The 23,069-nt window shown below is 32.6% G+C and overlaps 1 protein-coding gene across 14 annotated transcripts in view; it reads right to left on the bottom strand.

The window, feature by feature from the left end:
• ADGRL3 (adhesion G protein-coupled receptor L3) overlaps nt 1-23,069 on the bottom strand; it is a 747,432-nt gene that overhangs the window by 26,972 nt on the left and 697,391 nt on the right. For all 14 annotated transcript variants that reach the window (XM_033106169.1, XM_033106171.1, XM_033106175.1 and 11 more), the window contains 3 exons: nt 22,108-22,276; nt 14,937-15,062; nt 8,265-8,361 (listed from right to left, as the gene is read on the bottom strand). In XM_033106169.1, the coding sequence (XP_032962060.1) occupies nt 8,265-8,361; nt 14,937-15,062; nt 22,108-22,276 (392 nt within the window). The remainder of the gene's footprint in view (nt 1-8,264; nt 8,362-14,936; nt 15,063-22,107; nt 22,277-23,069) is intronic.

Here is a 23,069-nt window from a genome sequence, read left to right as displayed (position 1 = left end):
AAGATAAAAGGCGTCTACCAATAAAATACCTTGGGAGCTTCCAGGAAAGAAGAATGATTATAAAAGTCTTCTTGCAACCTAAGTTCCACAGTTGGACAATAATATATAGTAAATTCACCATATTCCATATCAAATAATTTTGTAAAAGTAGTATGTAATGGAGAATCTACCTCCCCATATACCCACAGTATTTTAAAGATTTTCTTTCCCTAAATGAATAGGGTTTAGTTCTAAAGAACTGTACTTAGAACAAAATTACTTGGAAGGGAATGAATAGTACATGAAAGCAATTAAGAAGTAAAACTATAAATAATTGTGTTGTTAAGAATATCTCACTTCCATGTGAGGTGATGCACATCATTTTGAAATACCTTCTTGGAAAATATCCTTATTCTAATCTTCAGCAAGCTTCATGAAAAACTGTCATCATAAGAAAACAACAAACATTTTTATCATGAGTGGGGCTATGTGATCAGGAAATCTTGTTTGGAATTTGCCGTTTACTAGCCATGTGATCTTGGACAACTGACCAAGAAATCCAGCTTCTTTATGGATAAAAAGGTGATGGATAATGAATAATGAACAGTGTACAATAGGTAAATAATAGCCACACACACTAAAGGAGAAATCCCAAATTTATCAAGAACTATAAAGAGACTCTTCTGTTACAGAAACGAATATTAGCAGGTTCTGAAGATAATTTGGAGTATTTACATTAAGTTCTAAAGAGATAATTTTTTTAAAAAATTACATCCTCAGCAACTTATATGAAACAACAGTAAGATTTCAAAACTAGGAGGAAATGTTCTACAGCACTATAGTTATAAGCTATCAAGGTATCTCACTGCAGCTTGTTTGATTTATAATAAAGAGGTAAGAGATACTACAAACTATATGTAAGGCATTAATATACTAAACCATAAAAATAAGAAATCTATGCTACATAAATAACTCTCTTTGTGAAGGGATCTATGAAAGCTATAAAATAATAATAACAATAATAATAATAATAATACAAACCATTTTTATTTTTATTATTGTCTAGTTGGCTGTGAGAGGCCAGATAATTTGAAGGACTCACATTAAAGAGACAAAAGCAAAGCATATGAAGGCCTCTCTGGGAAAGCATTTTAAAGGTTTTTTCTCTTTTTCTGTTTCTGCTAACAATTTATAGCAAGAGCATTTGCCTCTGATTGACTAGAAATAAAGATTTAATATATCTCATTTTTCAATGGAGAGTTCATTCTGAAATTTGGTTTCCTTGAGTCAGGAATCAGGATACTAATAGTATTGTTTAATTATTTATTTGATGCAATACCTCACTTAAAATCTGTATCTATTTTGCTTTTGTGCTATCAAACTGATTTTCATAACACAGATTTCCTTATTTTATTGTACATTTTCTGATGTTTTTATTCATGACATGTACAAAGGAAAGAAATTAACATAGAGAGCACTGTACCCTCATTTATAAATCAAGAATATAAAGGTAAAAAAAATATTAGATGTAAATATAATGGCTAATGTCAAATAAAAATTTTTATCAAGCCATCAGGTATTTCTAATATTTGTACTCATATCATCACAATGCTTGTTCATAACAAAAAGTAATTTATTATCTAGGCCAGTCTGATTTATTAGCAATGCAAGTACTCTTAGGCACATCATTAACTGTTTTTACAAATTTCACAAATAGGTGTCAGATTATATTAGGATCCGGTTAACATTTACAAACAATGATTTCATAATACTTTAAAACAGCAAGGCTTTTGGGCAATATGACATGTTTTATGCATATAAACAAGATTATATTTACTGACAATAAAGTACAGCGAATGAGTATGAATGTTTCATACTAGTTGCTTTAATTTATAGACATCATTAATTGCAGTGACAAACACTTATACTTTTTCATTTGCATTTTTCTTTAAAAACATAGAAACAAAACATGTTTAGCAGCTTGAATATTAATGAGATGGCAGGTGATTTATTGTGGAGTTTCTTCTGCCTCAATGACCACCCTCTTGGGAAAGACAATACAGCCTCTGAAAAGATGTGAGCTTGAAATGGAGTGAGTCACATCCCTGCTCTGTTACATAACTGGTCATTTAGCAGAACTCTCTGAATCGAACTAGTGTTCTCTAAGCTTGAGAATGGTGGGATAGGGTTTGAAGGAAAGAGAACACATTGCTTGCTTACGTCATCATCTAAGCTAGGGAGAAAAATTATTTCACCTTTATTTCTTCCATGCTAAAACATGGTGGCAAATCAAAAGTGGAAAGCACAATTAAAGTAGACACAAATTTCATTTCATGTCTCGTTTAGAAAGGATAATTCAGCTTTATTAGTTTGTTTGTTTATTTTGTTAGCTTCAACGTAGCACCATGTCATGTACATTATTATTCCTTGTACTTGGCATTTAGTAACCACCTCATTCCTCCCACCTCCAGTGGTGAATGATAAATCTTAATATCTGATTACTTGAGAGCACTGGCAAGAACCAGTCTTCATCTGTAGAAAATATAAGTGAACTTCTGAATTAAATATTAAATTTAATAAATAATAATAATAAGTTCTAGGCACTGTTTTGCAAGCAATTAACATACATTAACTCAGTACTCTCAAGGTCCCCCTAACTGTTTACATCCCTATTGCATCAACACTGAGAAGTTAAGTGATTTACCAAATGAGACTTGGTTAAATGGATTAAAACTCCATTCTAAAAACGACTGTACAAAACTGCAACTACTTCCAAATTTCTATCTGATGGCATCTATTCTCTTTGTATCAGCAATGCTGCTATCAGGTGGGGTCACCTTTCAGTAAGTAGTTGCAGCACTGAGAGTCAAAGCTTACCCTTAATATTTATGAAAAAGTTGACCTAGGCCATCATAATTTGACTGATTATATAAATTTACTGAGAATTAATTCGACTCTGAACCTTGAAAGATGAATCCACCAGCGTTAATAAGTGTTACACGTCTACAGATCAGTCTCCTGCCATATAACACTTAAATTTGGCTTAAATAAATACCGGCTGAGTGGTCAGATCTCCAGGTACAAAAATCTAAATTGCATTGTGTGGGAGGTTGATGAGATGGAGGATGGGAAGTAGGAGTAAATAAAACCCCATGATGCTAGCCAATCCAAGCTATTGTTCCAAAAGAATAAATGCTTTTTTGTTAATTTTGCCACTCAGATGGGGCACATTTTTGCAATAACTCCACAGCTGGGGTGGGGGTTGGAGTACCTTTTTTGTAATCCACACAACCATACCATATTGGTAGCAGCTACCTAGGAAAACTTTGTTTTACACTGAAATTTCTCAGGTCAATCCAAGTAATAAAACAAAAGAGCAAATGGGTACTGCAATTATATTATTCATGATGAAATCAAACCTAATAAATCGAATTTTAGAAAATGTCTCAATTTCTTTATACATCTACAGAAAGAGTGTAAATGTTTAACATTTACTGAATTAATTGAACTACCAGAGAAATTTCTCAGCAAATGCTTCATTTTTGGATCCAACTCAAGTTTCAGAGGCACTGTTACTCTAAACCAGGGGTGTCCAAACTGCGGCCCGCGGGCCGACTGTGGCCCCCGATCCATTTTTAATTGGCCCGCAGCAAATTCCAAAAATATATTTAGTTTACTTAAATAAACCAGGTGAGGCAATACGTACTTCACCTCGAGTGAGTGGCCCGGCTGTTTGTGTATTTTACCGCATATGGCCCTTGGTGAAAAACGTTGAAAAAAGTTTGGACACCCCTGCTCTAAACTGTTCAAGACGAGGTTTGGTCAGCAGAGATTGTGGGTAGGAGATACAGGTAGGAAAGTTTACTCTACTTACAAACTGTTTCTATCACTACCAGAGGTTGGAGCTACTAGAAATTTAGATTAGATTTCCAAGACTTGTGAGGAGTTTGGTGATTGAGGACTAACTTCAGTGTATGTGAAAATGGTAGATATTTAAATGAACAAATGAATAAGCCTTCCCGTGGGGTGGGTGAAACTCAGGTTTGGATCTGAGTTAACCTTCTTTGAAATGCTCTGTAATCAAGCATCATGTTAGGGCTCTCAAAAAGCTCCTTCTAACCTGTGTATACAGTGGCATGGATGAAGTTAGCTTGATAGTAGACTTGGGTATTAGCCTCAAGGAAATTTGGATTTGTGTGAGTGTGTTGCATTGTAGCCAATAAGTTGGCGGAGGACAAATATTTAAAAAAGGTATAGAGAACATTTGGAAAACATCTTCATAAATATAGATATTCAAAGGGCAAATGTAATGGAAGGTTTCTAAAAGACGAGGTGACCAAATAAGAAAATCCAAAAGAGAATATATAAGAATGATTGTACGAATTGCAAATTATCCATAAATCTCCCAAGGTCTCACAGTATTCCAAGGAGTAAAATTCCAATAGTAATTGAGTCTATCACACTGGAAAATTTAGACAGCGAATCTCATACATAGGGTGTAACAAGTTTGTTCAAGAACAGATAAGAGATGGTTTGAAAAAAAAAATCGAGAAAGAGTTCTGCACTGTATGGTAGATGCTCTATTCTTAATAGATTCCAAAGACGATAACGATGGATTCTTATTTGGAAGAATAGATGATAAGACATACAGAATTTAAAAATAATCATTATTTTGATGAATTGTGCAGTGATACGAATAGGAAAGAAAACCTAAAGTGAAAATAGGACTGATATTTTGACAACTTCTTGTAGTTTTCAAGGGCAGGACTATTCTAAAGATGAAGAGATTTAATATATCTAACTCAGAAAGAAAGAAAAATGGAGTTTGAGTTAAAAAAATGCTAGCTGTAAGAAAGTAAGAATGAATGGGAAGTTAGAATATATGAAGATGTAAAGATGCAGTACCTGACATTTTTATTTTAATAACAGAGAATATAATTTTTTGAATAAACAGAGGTGAATAATAATGTAGCTGATGTGACTTAAGTGTTTATCTGGAAAGGTGAATCTTGGATGCCACCTACCTAAACATGATACACACGCCTGAATGCAGGGAAGATAGGACCCTGGGAAATAAGACAAGATTAAAGAAGGAGGTTAAAGACTATCTTCAGAGATATAATATGAAGAAATAAAATTTCAAAGTACGCCACTCATCTAAGATAAAAAATAATGAGACGAGAATAAAACGAAGAGTTTCTGACTTGGGGGACTGGAAAATGAATACAGGATATCAAAAAGATCACTATGATGTCTACTGCCATTAAAGTCACTAAGTGAAAGGAAGAATATATATCCTGAAGGAAAAGATCACTGCCTGGACACACTTCAAAACATAAATTCAATTTAACCTTCTCCCAAAGTCATCATTAAAGTAACTTATTGGATGTCACAAGAAATTTTATACTTTCTTTAATAACTTTAAGAAATAGCTTTTAAAACTAAAGATTTAAAAAATATATTTAAACATATCATCTGATAATATGAAATATTATTTTCTTTAAATATATTTCAAATTGACCCACTCATCTACATATTCCATATTTCACATTGATGAAATTCTTGAAAAGGAAATAAAAAGGGCTCAGCAATATTATATAATGTAATTGACCTTAAAATCAAGGTTTTTACTTAAAGTTACATACCTTATTATCTTCACATAAATTTAATTCATAATGCTAGACAAAATAATAATTGTATGTATTTTATCCATCTTCACAGTAGGCAAATAAACAGCACATCATTAAAATCATATTATCTCATCTTTTGTTTAAACAACAATTATTCTGTGGTTTCTATGATCATTAGATGCAAGATGCTTCTAATAATAAATCCTATTAATAAGAATAGTTTTCTTTCTGGAAACACACTGTAAATTTTCTATGTATGGGATTACTTTGAAGAATAAAGAAAATTTTTCACTATGGAAGTAAATTAGTTCCTAAGCTTTGGAGGCATTTGTAAGTAATTTGTTCTGTGTGAATTTGAAAGTATACCAAAAAGTTAGCGTATTCGTATTTAAATAAATTTTCATAAATTAACCATCAGAATTAAACTTAAAGAGAGAAGAATACTTGAGATATATTATGTAAAGCAATATACTCCAGCAAATAAAAACCTATTAATAGTGAAACAAAATACAAGAAGGTAACTGTTTTATTTTAATGTATTTTCTTCATATTTGGAGGAATATTTGCACTCCCTGCTCTTACTTACGCAGAAATGATGTAGAAAATTTAGTATCGCCACGTGATAGTTAATATATCACGGCCCCTGTAGAGAGTGGGTTGTAGGCTGACAGGCAGCTGAGGCCTTGGGCCTGAAGCCTCACCCCAACATCTCACCCCAGAAAAAAAAGGAAAAATTTAGATGACATAAAAGAGTTTGTAAGACTGATCCTTTCGGGGACTTTACCTCACCTTTGTGCTGACACCTTATGTCTCCGTGTGGGGCCTCAAAAGATGGCTGGCTAGTCAATGATGGGTAAGATTCCTCAAGGGAGGAACAACCTAAGCCAGACACAACCACATAGGGGCCATCTAATTGGCTATATTCAATAATTTGAGTTTAACATCAGTTCTCCATCTATTCTTTTCAGTAAGTATCAACATAAGGTTTTGTCCCTCGGAGAGGTACATAAAACAATTACTACTACATTCATGACTCTTTTGTCAGACTAAGGTGATTTGGTTTAATTCTATTTTTATATGAGACTCATAGGCCACTGCTTGAAGCAAAAAGAGAAGGGGGATATGTGGGGAACAGGCTGTGAGCTGACAAAGGCCTTGCACCTGCAAGGTCATTCCCATGGAAAACCTCGCCTCAGCAATGTTGGATGTAGGGAGTGGGCTGTAAGCTGACAAGGGCCTTGCAGCTGAAAGGTCATCCCCATGGGAAGCCTGCTTATTCTGCTAATACTTATTTGTATAGATAACTATTCTAAGACTGTATAAAAACTGTATGTGAATTAAAGACTGGGCCACTGCTCCGCCATCCATGACTGTGGACCTCCCGATCCCAGCTTTCCTGTCTCTGTGTCTTTTCTCAATCCCCTCATCCTTACCCCTCAGGCAGAGCCCTCCTGGTCGTGCGGGCCGCGACAGCCCCAAATAACATATGCAAGTCAATTAAGATTATATATAACATGGGTCCATAAGTCAAATTCAACCTGGACACTGCATGCCCTAATTTCTATTACATAAACAAGATTCAACTTGAGTAAAAATAATTAAGAACACCAGCATCTGAATCTTAACAGTCATAAACTCTAACTGTTAAATTGTTTCTAAGTAGCATTTAATGTAACAAAAAGCTGAGAGAAATAGGTTTAGAACAAACTAATAATTCTACTTGGGTGTAAGAAAAAAATAACAATGTTGATCATAAAAATAACTTCTGAATGTATACCTCAAAAATGTCTCTCTTAGGATAGTGTGATTGGAATAAACTCATACAAAAATCACCTTCCCAGATAAAACTATACTGCATTCTAAGTATTTTCCAGCACTGACTGTAGTGTATTCTAGCTCTCCACAATGCTGCATCTACTCATTTTTTACTGCAGGCAATTTAATTCTAATCACACACACACATACAGACATCAAGAGACAGAGAGAGAGAGAGAGAGACAGTGAGAGACAGAGAAATCAACCACAAACAAAACAGATTAAAGGAACTTCGTTTAAAAAATCTAAATCATGACCTAGGAACATTTTAACCAGAAGCACATATACACACAAGAAAAAAATCATAATATATACATATATGTATATCTAAAATATTTTTTCTCCTAGGTCTTTAAATATCCAGAGAAGTCTTTTAGATATCAAGATTAGATGTGATTTTCCCCCAAAATACACAGGTTGCCTTAAGTATGTATTAGACAGTATATTTTTACTTCCGCAAAGATTATGAAATTGCTCTATACCTGGGAAATGTGGAACTCTATGATGCTTAGCTGACTATATAGCCACATAATTGCCCATTTTCACCGCTTCCAATGAGGCCTGACATCTCACCAATTTATAGCAGGGGCAGATGACTAGAAAAAGAAAGTTCTTGTTTTCTAACTTCTTTTCAAGAAATATTTCCTGAAAATTCAGGATTAAAACAATAATAATAATAATAGGCTTATGAATAATGGAACACAGTCAACCAGGTTTTATATCTCTGTAACATGCCTATCATATGGAATAAGTTCCAGAAGTTGCAAATATAGCAATGCATTTAAGAACTTCTTAAAGGAATCACAAATGTAATAAATATGAAAAATCATTTCTAATTACCTCTGTTGAGTGACGCTGAACTGTTTATATCTCCAGTAATGAAGGAAGACTCTGACTGCTTTCGGACCGTGTCATTCCACATTCTACGGATTCGGCTCTTGAAGAGGGATAAGGAAATGGAAATTAACTCACCAAACAGTGAATTTTCACTAAAATCATTCTTTGCCTTTCTCAATTATATGAGAACTTTGTGTCTGGCAACTGGCAAATATACACATTTTACATGGTTGCAGTACAGTAGCATGAGAACATAGGAAACTTAATTAACAATAATGATTGGTTCCTGTTAAGTATATTCCTATATACTTAATGTAAATGCTTATACCCAAACAATTATAATTATGCAAAAGAGTAAATGTAACATACTATAGCAATTTAAACATATTGAAGATATATAGAAGTGTACTCTAGACAGAATTTAATAATTTTAGTTTCCAAGGTAAAACAAATTATTTTAATTGTAACTTCAAAGAAAAAGGGATATTTTATATGCATTAAATTATCAGTTTTATTAACAAACTATTTAGTTAAAGAATGAAGAATCTTGCAAGAAAGGGTTTGATAAGAAAAGAACATAGAATATTATTAAAATGCTACTGAACTAATTAATATTTTCATATTAATAATAATATTTCATTTCATAATATTTTGTAAGGAGACTAATGTAATTTTATAGGCTACGTATTACCTTGACTTTTCTTTCTTTTAAATGCAAGACAGAAAATAGGAAGTTTTATGGAGAACTGAACATTCTTACATCTTATATTCTTAAATTCAATATTCTAACTGTTGGATAATTCAAGAAAGCAGTGTAATATTTTTCCATTTTGGGGAGATTTTTTTTCTGTTTCATTCTGTTTTGCTATTTTATTGATTTAGGGATCAAGAGAGTATTAAGAATCTTGTGAGGGAGAAACAAAATATTTTCAGAAAATTTCCAAGGATGAAATAGGCATAGGAACTATTACTAGTACTAATAGTGAAACCAAGTTCACAAATGGCTATGTTCCAAATATATTTGGACCCCTTGAATAATAGGAGTACCTAAACTTGAAATTGTTTTTAGGAATCTTAGGACATGGTTATCCTTCAGAAATATTTTCTATATAGGTCAGCAAACACACACATGCGTATACACACACACACACACACACACACACACACAGTAAAACTAATAAACAAAAGCACAATAAGAAAACTGGTGCAGGACTACAGATCCTGAGAACTTGAGAATGTTTCTATTGAAAAATACTTCAAAGCGTCAGACTGAAATATTGGGAATAGACCTCTCATATTTTTAAATTAATTAAAAATATTAATTACCCTCTACTATATGCCAAATACTAACTTAGGAAAAACAAAGGGGAAAGGCAAACACACGATGTCTTTGCCTTCATGGAGCTGCTAGACTAGTAAGTGAGAAATCAATCAAATTATCACAAAAAATAAATGCAAAAGTAAAATAACGTGCCCACCAATCCCATAGAACATTAATTATTATAATTCAAAACTATAAATAACCCAAATGACTATCAATAGAATGGATGAATAACATATAGAATAATATACAGCAATGAAATGAAAAAGCAACATGGCCTCTTGCAGCAACATAGATGTCTGAGGAAAGAAAGAAAAGAACAAGAACAAAAACAAAAATATGCTCTGGACGATTTCATATGAAAAGGAATCGAACACATGCAAAACAAAATGTGGTGATCAAAGTTCAGATAGTAGTTATGTTTGGAGGTGAATAATTGAAAAGGATTCAAAGGGTGTCTGAGATACTCCCAATATTCTATTGTTTGACTTGAGGAGGGATAATAATTCACTATGCCATTCACTTAAGTTTTGTGCACTTCTGTTAATGTTTGTTATACCACATAACTAAAAAGTAATTTAGAAAGTGAACACAATAAGGGGATACGTCCTTGTCTAGAAACTTTGAGAGCACTGCACTGAAGAAGTGACATCTTAACTGAGAGTTGATGGAACTGTGATCATATTCGGTGACACTTACATGAGCAGCCCCCGTTATCTTATCTTCTATTAGTAGTTTCTCCTAGCTGGGCTAGCCACACCTGTTCCCTTATCTTTCCTTAACAGGGCAAACATGTCTCTGCCTTAGGGCTTAGTACACTTGTTTCCTCTGCCTGGAGTGCTCTTCCCACAGGCATAAGTATCGGTAACTCCATCAATTTTAAGGTTTTGCTCAAATATTTTCTCCTTAAAGAGACCTAACTTGACCGTCTTAATCAGAATTGTATTCCACGCACCCAACTCTATTTCCTTCCAAAGACATTACCATTTTCAATAATATACATATGATAATGTACTTATTTCTTGTATTTATATTTAATGTTTAATATTTAATGTATAATATCTACATTATATTTGAGGGCCTACAAAAACGGAATTTTTGACTGTTTTGTTCATGATGTATACACCTGGTATATGGTAAATATTATACTTATGTATATATAATATATAGCAATTAATTCTGTGTTCTAGGTTCTATGCAGTGTATTTTTCATGTATTCACTCACTGAAAAATCACAAAAACTCTCTGAGGTAGTTACTCTTTTATTATTTTAGAAAACTGAGGTTCACAGGTTACTTAACATGTTCAGTGTCACAGACATATAAGTGACGTCAACAGGTATTTGAACTCAGTCATTTGGCTCCTGATCTAGAAGGTTAACAACTCACTCTACTATACCAAATAATAGATGAATAGTAAAAGGGGAAGAGGGAAAAGTATTGCAGGCAGAAGAATAAGTATATAATATGTGGCACAGCGCCAAAACTTACAAGTTTATGGAATGAAGCAGGATGAGCCTTAAAATATGGGGGCGAAAAAAACAAGTCACGGAAGACTACATACCATAAGATCCCATTTTAAAGAAAGATTTTTTAAAAAGGCATACTACGCAACATCTTTTTAGATGGAAAACTGTTAAGAGTAAGTCAAGGAAATGAAGAACAGAAGTTAGGAGGATGTCACTGGTGGACATGCATAGGGATTAATGAGGAAGAGGTCTCAAGAAGGGACAAACAATGGCAAATGTTCTATGTCCTAAGTTGAATGTTGAGTTCTCAAGTGTTCATTTTATTACTATGCTTCATAATTTAATAGATGTTACATACATTCCTTTATGTGTCAAATATCATATAATAAGAGTAAATATATCTAAAAAGTCAATAAAGTAAATAAAAAGTAAATGACAGAACAAATAAAGTCAAAGTGGGAAGTATAATACTTTAGTCTACAGCTTTTATTCTCTCTCTCTCTCTCTCTCTCTCTCTCTCTCTCTCTCTCTTTCTCCAATCCTATACACATCTCTGTGAATACATGTTTGTGTGACTATATGGATATTACAACATTTTTGTAAGTAATTAAGCAGGAAGTAAGTATAGGGAGGGTTTCAACAGGTAGACAGGATTTTCACTTTTTAGTTTTGCAAATCATGCCTCTCCATGATCTACATAGTAGCCATGATTTCTTTTAGATGTGGATGATATCCCGTCACTTCCTTTTCTAAATTATCTCATTGTGTTTCTAAAATAATCAAAATAATATTTAAACTCACATCATTTTACAAATACCTATGGATATGCCTTTAGCCTTCTGCTTTGACTTCATATCCCGTTTACACTCTCACTCATTTTAGCCTATGGCATTCTTTCTATTCTGGAATTTGCAAGTTCTCCACTACCTTAAGGGCTTCACATTAGATGTTCTGTCACTGAAAATTCTCTTCCTCTGAACTTCCTTTCTGTCATTCAGATTCTTGGCATAAAAATCATATTCTAAAATTGTCTTTCTCCAGCACTTAATACAAATAGCCACTGGGACTTTCTGTATCACATCACCATATTTGGTTCTCTACCAGCTTTAATAATCTGATATTTTCATTTGGTTCATTGACTTGTTACTAAATATTGTGTCTTCCACAACTAAAATCGAAGCTCCAGACCTTAGGGGAAGTTATTTGTCATTTAACCACTGTATATCCAGAACTTAGAAGACTGCTTGGCATTATGTAGGAGACAATATTTCCCAATCAAACATAAAAAATGAGGATTGTTATTTTAGAAGTTCTCTCATGTTAAAAAGGCATCCATACTCCCATTTTTTACCTTAATATTTTAGAGTATTTTAGACTTTGGTTATGAAAGGTCATATTTGATATGAAATACATTTATCATTCCTACCTAAACATACTGGATTGAAGTAATTATCACTTTATATAGGATTGGATTGTCATAGTTAATCAGAATTAGTACATTAAGAATAAGAAGACAGTGTAAGGTTCCCCCCCCCTAAAATATTACAACTATAAAAGTTAAGAAACAATATGATATATGTTTCCCCAAAAATAATACCTAGCCGGACCATCAGCTCTAACGCGTCTTTTGGAGCAAAAATTAATATAAGACCTAGTATTATATTATATTATATTATATTATACTATACTATATTATATTATTATATTATAAAGACTCAGTCTTATATTAAAATAAGACCAGGTCTTATATTAATTATACACACACACACACACACACACACACACACACACACACACACACACACACTAATAAATGATAGCTGCTCGAATTTATTGAGCATGCACAATTTGTTTTAAGTAGCGTATACATGAACTCAATCTTCCTAACAACATAAGAAACTAGTATTATCACCATCACTTTTCAGATGAAAAAAGTGAGGGTCAATGAGATTAAGTAACTTGTTTTGTGTCACAGCAGGTATATGGCAAGGCTAGATTCAAACTAAAGTCTATCCTCCCACCAAGTTTATGATTATTCCATTAAGCTGTACTGCCCTATCTTGCAGTTTAGGAGTATTGCTAAACACTGCACAACTCTGTGGTAACATAATAAATGAAACTCCCAAATATGATTGTTTTGTTAATGGCACATTTCAATAAAATTACTACAAGATGATGGCTGATGAGCTCCATTAAATGAAAAGCACAGGAACTAATCAAGCTGGATGACATACAGAATCTTAGCAGTTTCAATTTAAAAGTTGTGGAAAATGTTCTTTTAAAAAAGGGAGGTAGGGATTATTAGATTGAAAATAAAGGGCATGAATTACAAGGGGCTCAGGCTAGAAGCATCATCTGGGTATGCCCCTACTCTTATATGAGACTTCAGATTTTTAGTTGGCAAATTTAGTGGTGCTAAACTCAGAAACCTCAGCCCACCCCGTTTGTACATCTGTTCCCCCAATTTGCAACTTTGTAACCTCAGTAAGGCATAGAAATAATAAATCAAATTTAAATTGTTAATAATTGTATATTATATCTAGGAGTAAGTTTCACGATCACAATAATTTGTGGTTAACTTAAGCAATTAGATAGTCTCATAGGTTTGAGTTACATATTAGTTTTAAAATATTTAGTTGGAAATATTAGGTTGATATTAGATATGCAGTTTTATTTGTAAAAGACAATTCTGTTAGTTTGAGGAAAGTGTTTCTATGAACACTATTAATTATCTTTTATATATTTATAAGAGTTGTTCAAGTGCTAGTTAGGTGTATACAACTGTTCTATCTGATAGATGTGTTTGAAAGAATCAGATATATTAAATTTGTAAATGATATTTACACGTTACAAGGATATTTAATTTTCTAAGCATATGAAAGGATTGTTTAGGGGAATTTAATGTTAAGTTTACAAGCCATTTAAGCATTAATCAAAGAACAAATGAAGTGATCTTTGTTATGTTACATAAAGTCACCAAATTTACCAAGAATAATTAGACTCATGGGTTGAGCTAACAGAGTTAAAAAATAACTAAATTCTTTGTTTATAACTTTATTTATCAATTTAAATTAAAGTCTTCTTCGGAAAAGTTCAATTGACAATACTGAAAGCATGATTGTTTTTCCCACTGAATCACGCAATCTTAAAATTATCAGTCTGCTAGTCTGAACCTAAACTCACTCGTGACCTACATAATCCTGTCTTTTAGTTGACTGGCTCATTTTAGCATCCTGAAGTTGCTGAAATTTCTACATAATAATTTTTGGACTGACACTGCTGCCTGGGAAAAATGTCTGTACCTAAAAACATGTACCTAAAAGTTCACCATTTCCCTGGTGAGGAACGATGCAGCTACTACAGCCAGTGCTGGGTTGATGGGGGTAGTACTTACACTAGTTTTATCAATGATGCCGTTATGGTATCCTTCACTGCCCTGACTTGTTCTTCAACTAATCATCATGCAATATGGTATGAGCTCTAACTGTTTTAATGAAACATACCATTTAATAAGTAAGTATTTTCTGTATTTGGTAGAGAATTACTGTACTAGTTAAAAGGAGCAATTAACTCAAGAATCACATATATAAAATATCACTTTCTTAGAATTTTAGGTGAAGTGCCGAATTTCTTTCCTTACCTCTATACTCATTCAACTGAACCAATCTGAAATCATTATACAAACTTAGACCCTGCATTTCATGATTTTATTGCAATTTGGTTTCTTAAATTTCTGTCATAATCATTACCATGTGAGACACAGTAAAACAACAAATATGATGTATTAAAGACTTGTGATAAAAATAGAGCTGATGAAAAAAGGACAGCAACCCATAACAGAACATAGGTAAAATATATTTCATTTTAATTAACAGATGTTGTTTACCTGTGAGCCTGTAGAGTAGCGTCCAGGAGTTCGAGAACCAGATGTTTTCCCTGAGCCTATGGAACTTTCTGTACTTTTGCCACTACAACAATGTGTTCGCAGGCATTTCCCGTACTCTTTTCGTACCTAGCCAATTAAATATTAACTTCTGTTAGCAAGGAATTTATTTCAGCTAGGAACTATAGTATAAAATATATGAGTTTTATTTTTATGTATTTTTATATAATTAATATAATTATTTCTTTGTCCTACAAGAAAGTCTGTTCAGCATATTTTTACAATACAAAATAACGATATTCATACCATCAAGCTTAAAATTTTGCATAATTAGAGTTTTTTAAAACACACAAACACACATATTTCCAATCACACCATAATGATGTTCAAAGAACAAAAACGTAAGACTCTTCAAGATGCTATTTTTAATTTCATAAAGTTGATATGAAATAAACTATTGGTGTAATTGTTTTTAGACCGAAGTCTACTGAGGAAGTTACAGAGAGAAAGGCGATGGAGAAAGGGAAAGACCGAAAGAGAGAATATTTAAAGACAGAAAAAAGAATGTTGGTCTAAGCATTTCTTTTAAAACTATATTTCTTTGAAGTTTATTTCTCTCAAAAAGGATCAAATTTGCAACTTCAGAATATAAATTCAAAATTTATTTCCTCAAAATAGTTATATTCAATAATCATAGAGAAAAGTGATTACTTTTTTTTATAGCTTTGCTGATTAAATTCTTAATCCTGGTTATAGTACCAAAATCACAAGAAAAAAGGAGACAAATTTTTTTAGTTGATGTTTTCAAGCAGGAAACTATATCAAGCACTTTTGGGAAAACTTTTATCATGTTTAAAATTTTTATTATTGCCTATTTAACAAAACAAGACATAAAAAAAAAATAAACAGTAACAGCCCTAAATCATACCTCCAGTATCACCATCAACAAAACCAGTCCCTAACTATGTGCTCATTAATTAACAACACATTCTAGGACATCTTATTGGTTCTGCATTCAGAAATTTACATTCATTATGAAATAACACTATCTATAGCTTATTCTTAGTTTTTGACATCAATTTCACATGAGCTCATACTTTCCACAATTTGTGAAAAAGTAATATTCTGATGTAATTTTATTTAAAACAAAGACATAAATACATGATTTTCTGAGGAATGTTATTTAGAATAAAAAGAGGTGTGTGAATAATAACTTAAAATTAGTATTCAAAACTAAAACATTGCATCTTAATATTGTAAAGTTCACTGTATCAAAGGCATGGCAGATTCAGAGACAGATTATATTCAGATTTGTATGAAGATCTCACACATATTGAATGACTATTATGTGATCGAAATAATGATATAGAGTCAAGGGAATCAAAGCATGAAAGAAGAGAGCCTGCTGGAAGCACACAGGGGACAATGGAAGGCTTCTTAGAAAGGAGGACTTCTGAAAGAATCTTCAGAAGTTAGGTTGGAATTAGAGTTTAGAGAATTAAGTTGAAAGAAAGGACAGAAAAGAGAAAAAGGCATTCTAGGTGTTCAGGACAGTGTGACCAAAACAGAGCATGATGTGTTAATCTTTGAGACCTGTCTCTGATCTGGAATGCCAAATTTCATATTTTTAATACATTTAAAATTATGTTTACCTGTTTTCCAACCAATCTCTTCTATGCTATGTTTATCAATAATTAGAAATCATTACTTTTTTCAGTTGTTTATAAGCCAATTCTTATTTTGCTTATTTTTTTAAAAGAAATAATTCTGTGCCCACTTGCATGTGTATCTAAGATATGTGTGAGTTTGGAAGTGTGTATAAAAGAGCTTCTAATTTTTAATCACTAGGTGCCAGAAATTGTGCTAGACCACTTTCTCAAAAGGACTCTGGGAAATAAACATTATCTACATTTTACAGATAAGAACACTGAAAAGATTTAGTAATAAAAGTAAACCGAAAGACTAAAAAGGTTAAGCAATGTTCCTTATGTGAACAAATCCAAATCTCATAGGTACTCTATAATCAGAAAACTCTGTAAGATGCCACATTTCTAACATTAATATGTGATCACACACGACATTATATGTTATTAATCTTATTATTAAAGTAATCTATTATGTTATTTCCTTCTCTGTATCTGTAAAAAAATAAGGACAGATGTTTTAATTAGATTTGAGAAAGCATAAAATAATCTCTACCCAAAGGTAAATACTATCAATTACAGTTTAGTAATTTGTACTGAATTTATGAAGCATCTTTAAGAAGCTAAACTTCAACCATAACTTACATCCTACTTTGTTTTTCCTAATATCCTCAACAAGGATATTTTTCTTTTTAGAAGAGAAAGTGTCTTTTAATGAAATGATTTAAAACTAAACAAATATTTTGGGAGAAAGCAAGAGAGAGAAGAGAAAAGAAAGAGAAGAAGGAGAGAAAGAGAACCACTTTCCTTCCTGTTACAAGGCAGCAATATTGTATAAGCCACAGGAATTCATCATGGACTATTTACATTTTCCATGAAAGTTAAATGTTCTGAACTGATTATATAAACAACGCAGAAAATCAAGATACCCAGTGATGCCAAGTCCCACATTAAGCTATATTACTTACTGGACCATGTCCATGAAATAATTTCCTTTAGATTACAGTAAAAGTTATTTGATTGTTTAATTATTTGCATTTTCTAATCCGCTATCTCACATGGTCCTCCATCTTATCCCAATCAGATATGATCTTATTATTTCAATGTGAAATTGATTTAGAATAAGAAGATGAGAAAGAAAATATGCCTTATCAATGGAATATTTCTTTTACACACTCAGATCAGAAATAAAGTAATTAAGAAACTTCTGAGTTATATCACACAACTGAGTGCACAACAAAAGAAAAAGTGACATCTCTAATGTTACCAGTGGAAATACTGATGACACAATCATGCAATCCACACTCAGAAAGAAAAAAAAAAAAAAAACCCACAGAGCCCAGAAATAAAAACTTCACATATATGGACAATATTTGACAAGGAACCCAAGAATACTCAATGGGGAAAGGACAATCACTTCAATAAATGGTTTTGGGGAAACTAGATAACCACATGTAGATGACTGTAATTGGACCCCTATCTTACTCAAATCACAACATTTAAGTCAAAATGGAATAAAGACTTAATCGTAAGACCTGAAACCATAAAAATCCTAGGGGAAAAAAAAAGAGGAAAGTCTATGGACATTGGTCTTAAGCAGTGGTTTTTTGGATATGACCTTGAAATCATAAGCAACAAAGCAAAAATTAATAAGTGGGACTACATCAAACTAACAAAGCTTCTACACAGCAAAAGAAAAAATCAAATAAATAAAAAAGGCAATCTACAAAATGGAAGAGAATATTTGCAAATCATGTATTTGACAAAGAGTTACTGTCCAAGATAGATAAAGAATTCTTAAAACGCAATAGCAAAAAACAAACAAACAATCCAGTTAAAAAAATGGACAGTGGAAACAAAATCATTTTTTCTAAGAACACAGGTGGCCAACATGAAAGATACTCCACATCACTAATTAAGGAAATGCAAATCAAAACCACAATGAGATATCACCTCACACTTGTCAGAATGGCTATCTTCACAAGGACAAGGACAAGTGTTGGTAAGGATGTGGAGAAAAGGGAGCCCTTGTGCCCTGTTGGTGGGAACATAAACTGGTACAGCCATTATGGAAAACTCTGCAGATGTTCCTCACAAAATTAAAAATAGAACCACTATATGATCTAGCCATCCCACTTCTGGGTATATATCCAAAGGAATTGAACTCAGAATCTCGCAGAGATATCTGCACTCCTATGTTCATTGCAGCATTATTCACAATAGCCAAGATATGGAAACAACCAAAGTGTTCATAAAAGAATGAATGGATAAGAAAATGTGGCACATATATACAATGGAGTATTTTTCAGCCGCGGAAAAGAAGGAAATCCTGCCATTTTTGACAATGTGGATGGACCTTGAGGGCATTATGCTAAGTGAAATAAGTCAGGAAAAGAAAGAAAATACTGTATGATATCATTTATATGTGGAGTCTAAAAAAGCCAAACTCATAGAAACAGGAAGAATGGTGGTTACCAGAGTTTTTGAGGTGGGGAAAATGGGGAAATGTTGGTCAAAGCGTACAAAATTCAAGCTATAAGGTGAAAAAGTTCTGGCTAATGTACAGGATGATGATTCTAGTTAACAATACTGTATTCTATACGTGAAAGTTGCTGAGAGAGATCTTAAATGGTCTCACCACATGAAAGAAATTGTAATTATGTGAGGAGATATTAGCTAACACTATTGTGGTAAACATTTTACAACCTACGGGTATGTATATCAAATCAATACACGGTACACCTTAATCTTGCTCAATGTTATATCGCAATTAAAAAAAAAAGAATAAAAGAAATATCTCCTAGCACTATTCCTGCAATTTCACTAAGAAGTACCTGATATTTTTTGTAGGGAGAAAAAAAAAAAAAGCAAACGATATTTAAATGTTTTCTATATTTGCTGATTTAGGCCATGTTCTTGACACCAATATAAATGTCACAAAAGTTGAAAAGTACAAAACACAAAATGGATGAAAGAACAATATGGTGCAACTTGTTATTATAAATTATAAAAGTAAGCTTTTAATAAGGACTTGGCAATATTTTTCATGAATGGCCAGATAGTCAACATTTTAGGCTTTGTGAGCCAAGAGGCAAAACCAAGGATATTGTGTATGAACCTATTTTAAATTTTAAATGTAACCATTTAAAAGTGTAAAAATAATTTTTGGCTGACTTGCCATAAAGATTAAAGCCAGATGGATAAATCTGGCTTACGAACTGTAGTTTGCTGAACTCTGTTCTAATGAATCACAAAATTGAGTTTGATGACACATATTTTAAAAAATTTCAGTTATGTTTAATATGTTAAATACTAAAAATTCTACACTCATTTCTCAGTCTTGAGGTTCTGTATCTTTACCTGGATATCAAATGCAATTCCGAGTTATACCAGTGATGTGTATTTGTAAAACCATAAAAATAAAAACAATGATTGGGAAAACTCTAATAGGTATTGGCTAATAAAAAAATACAACCAAAATAATACATAAAGTACAAAAAAATTTTTTCTGCTTTGTAGAAAATTTCTATATTAATGTTAAACTTTAAAATTTTGTTAGTCTAAATTTCCAGCTAATATATAAAATAAAGGTAATAGGTAAATCTGGTTCACTATATTTGAAGATGTTATAACTGATTATGATGTCCTGATATTTCCTTATTTACATGGACATGGACCTTTTACATGGACCTTTTACCTTAATCTCACGTTCAACCCATCTTTCTACATGTATATCTCTTGACAATTAGTTGGCTTTCTTCTATCAAAATCTAGAAATCTTTCCCAAGTGCTTAGTCTCTTTGACTTCTCTGAAGTGTTTTACAATATTGACCACTGTCAACTTCTGGACATTTTCTCCTTTCTTTAATTCAATATATCATCTTCTCATTCTTCTCCTCAGACCCTTCCTTCCTTCCATCTCTATTGTTACTCATCATTCACACGTCTTCTACTCTTTACACTCATCAAGTGTGGTAGACTGCCAGCTGTTCACAACACTTAATTCCTTATCGTCTTGGAATTAAAAAGCTAGACTATGTTTCCCAGTCTTCCTTGCTGTTTAGGTGGTGCCTTTGATAGTATCCTATCTAATGGAAAGTGAGTAGAAGTGATGTGAGCCACTTGCAGGCCTTTTACACAAGATTATCTCTCTCTTTCTCAGACTGCCTGCTGAATGTCAACACCCAAAGCAAATGGAAATTACATATTGAGTTTGGTTGAACCTTCATCAGCCTGTGTCCCTCCATGGGCCACCTCCATCAACTGGCCATGAGTAAAACAATAAATATTTATTGGGTCCAGCAACTGCAATTTGGGGTGTGTGTACACTAAGTACTTGGGAAGATTCATCCACTGTGATAAAAACCTCTTATTTTTCTGTAACCTTAATTTATAGGCCTGAGTCATCATTACTATTCTAGCTATATCTATAATCATGTCAACATATTTGTGATCCCTACCATCACATAAAATTGAAACAGAATAAAAGTGGACACCCTTTTCAACTTTTGTTTTACATCCCATCAGTCTTACTAACCAAAACTTGGAGAGATATATATCTTTCTTTTTATTTTCTTTGTTTTCCAAAGGAAAAAAAAATAGGTCTTATTGTTTCTTAGAACAAAAATCACATTTTGTCATTTCATTTTCAAAGCCATCTCTCAGTATCTCATCATTATTTTTATTATCTCCATGTTACACTTGAGGAAACTGGGGCATGAAAGGTTAATTAACTTGCCCAAAGTCCCATAAGCTTTTAAGTGGAGGAACCAGGATTCAGACCTAGACAGTCTTGGCTCAGGGGTCTATGTGATCAAAACTATAAGTACGCAATTTTTAATAGAGGTAAAGAGCATAAGATGAGAAAATCAATCTTGTCTTTAAAAAAATGCAAATTAATCTTTTACGTCCTTGTAGATATGAAAAATCACAAAAATAGACAATTATAAAAGTTAAAAATCATATTCTAACTATCCAATTCATAGATTTTATAAAAGATGCTTTTAAAGAAGAAAAGTACAGATAATATTACTAACATTACTAAGTACTTCATCATTCATTCAAAAAATATAAATTTTTTTATCATAAAATGCTTAGACATTCATATTTTCTAGTATGTACAAACTAGTTTTTAACGAACCTGAAAAATACGGTTCCTATGTCATGCTGTGTGTTTGTGTGTGTGTGTTTGTATCATGCCTCCATAACAGCTTAGAAAAGCTACTTCCTAATACACAAATTTCACGCATCTGCCAATAAAAATGTTAAAGACTGTAAGTTCAAGTCTACAAGAATATAATTTTTGTGCATTGTCAAATCAGAAATTATTCTGATTTTGTTTTTTTCTGTTAAACCAATTTACCAATTAGTATGCTTATATTTTGTCTGTTTTGTGTTTATTATTTTAAAAGTTAAATCAATGAAGCAATACATTTCTTAGAGATAAACATATCAAGAATGATTTTTGTTATGGTTGCTTTGCTATTGTGAGATATATGCCACTTATTGTTGAATAGAGAATCCTAACTTACCTTCTTTTGTAGGACACAATGGAAAATGAATATAAACATCCCCTGTAGAGAATTGAAAATGGTGAAGAGATACGCCATGATGACTGTGCTTTCATTAATATACATGAGTCCAAAGGCCCAGGTCAATCCTAAGAGGCAGAGAAGAGCTATTGCACCTATAACCCATGACCTGTAGAGAGAAGAGAAAATTAAGGGTTATCAAATAATTGGTCTTTAAGTAACACAATCATATCATATCAACAAAACTGACACTGAAAATATGTTGAAGTAAGTTTTATTGACAGAAAATGTAAGACAAGTGGCATAAGTACTTTAAGATTTTAATGGGGACTACAAGTTTTCAAGTTTCAGGAGATACATATGAATAGGTTATGAACACAGAAATTCAGTTAAGCAAAAGCAGATTGGTACTATTAAAGTATTCATGTATTTGTAGCACATATGCAAATGATATGGAAATGTAATTATGGTGAATGGCAAGGGAGAAAAACGTCTGTGAAGCTATGTTAGTCTTCACTGGTCTCATTGGTATGATAACATTTGATTGGACTGTCTCCTTGTGCTTCGTCTTATACACTTCACCCCATTTTTCCATATTTCCACTTTCTCCATAAAACTTTTAGTGTTTACTGACAAAACATAAGTCTTATCAGAAGGAACCAGTATATAGCATACATGTACGGATTCTAAAAGTTCTATTTGTCTGACTCTATAGTTATGTAGAACAAGTGTGAAACAGTGGATGAAAAAAAAACAGTTCTACTCTAGGTTGTGATCTTTTTCTTTCAGCCTTTGGATTGCTGTCTTCTATGTTATGTTGGACTAGACTTTGGAAATCAGACACTTGGCAGCTTTGTTGAACAGAAGCTTAAGGCTCAAGACATCTCTTTGAAGTGTATATAAACTCAAGAGAGAAAATGAAGTTGAGAATGGGGATGGAGTGGTATGAACAAAGCAGTCTA

This window comes from Rhinolophus ferrumequinum, chromosome 5 (genome assembly GCF_004115265.2).
Source record: "Rhinolophus ferrumequinum isolate MPI-CBG mRhiFer1 chromosome 5, mRhiFer1_v1.p, whole genome shotgun sequence".
Lineage (NCBI taxonomy): Eukaryota > Metazoa > Chordata > Mammalia > Chiroptera > Rhinolophidae > Rhinolophus > Rhinolophus ferrumequinum.
The sequence above is the reverse complement of the archived record's forward strand: the minus strand, read 5'-3'. Positions and strand labels throughout refer to the sequence as shown.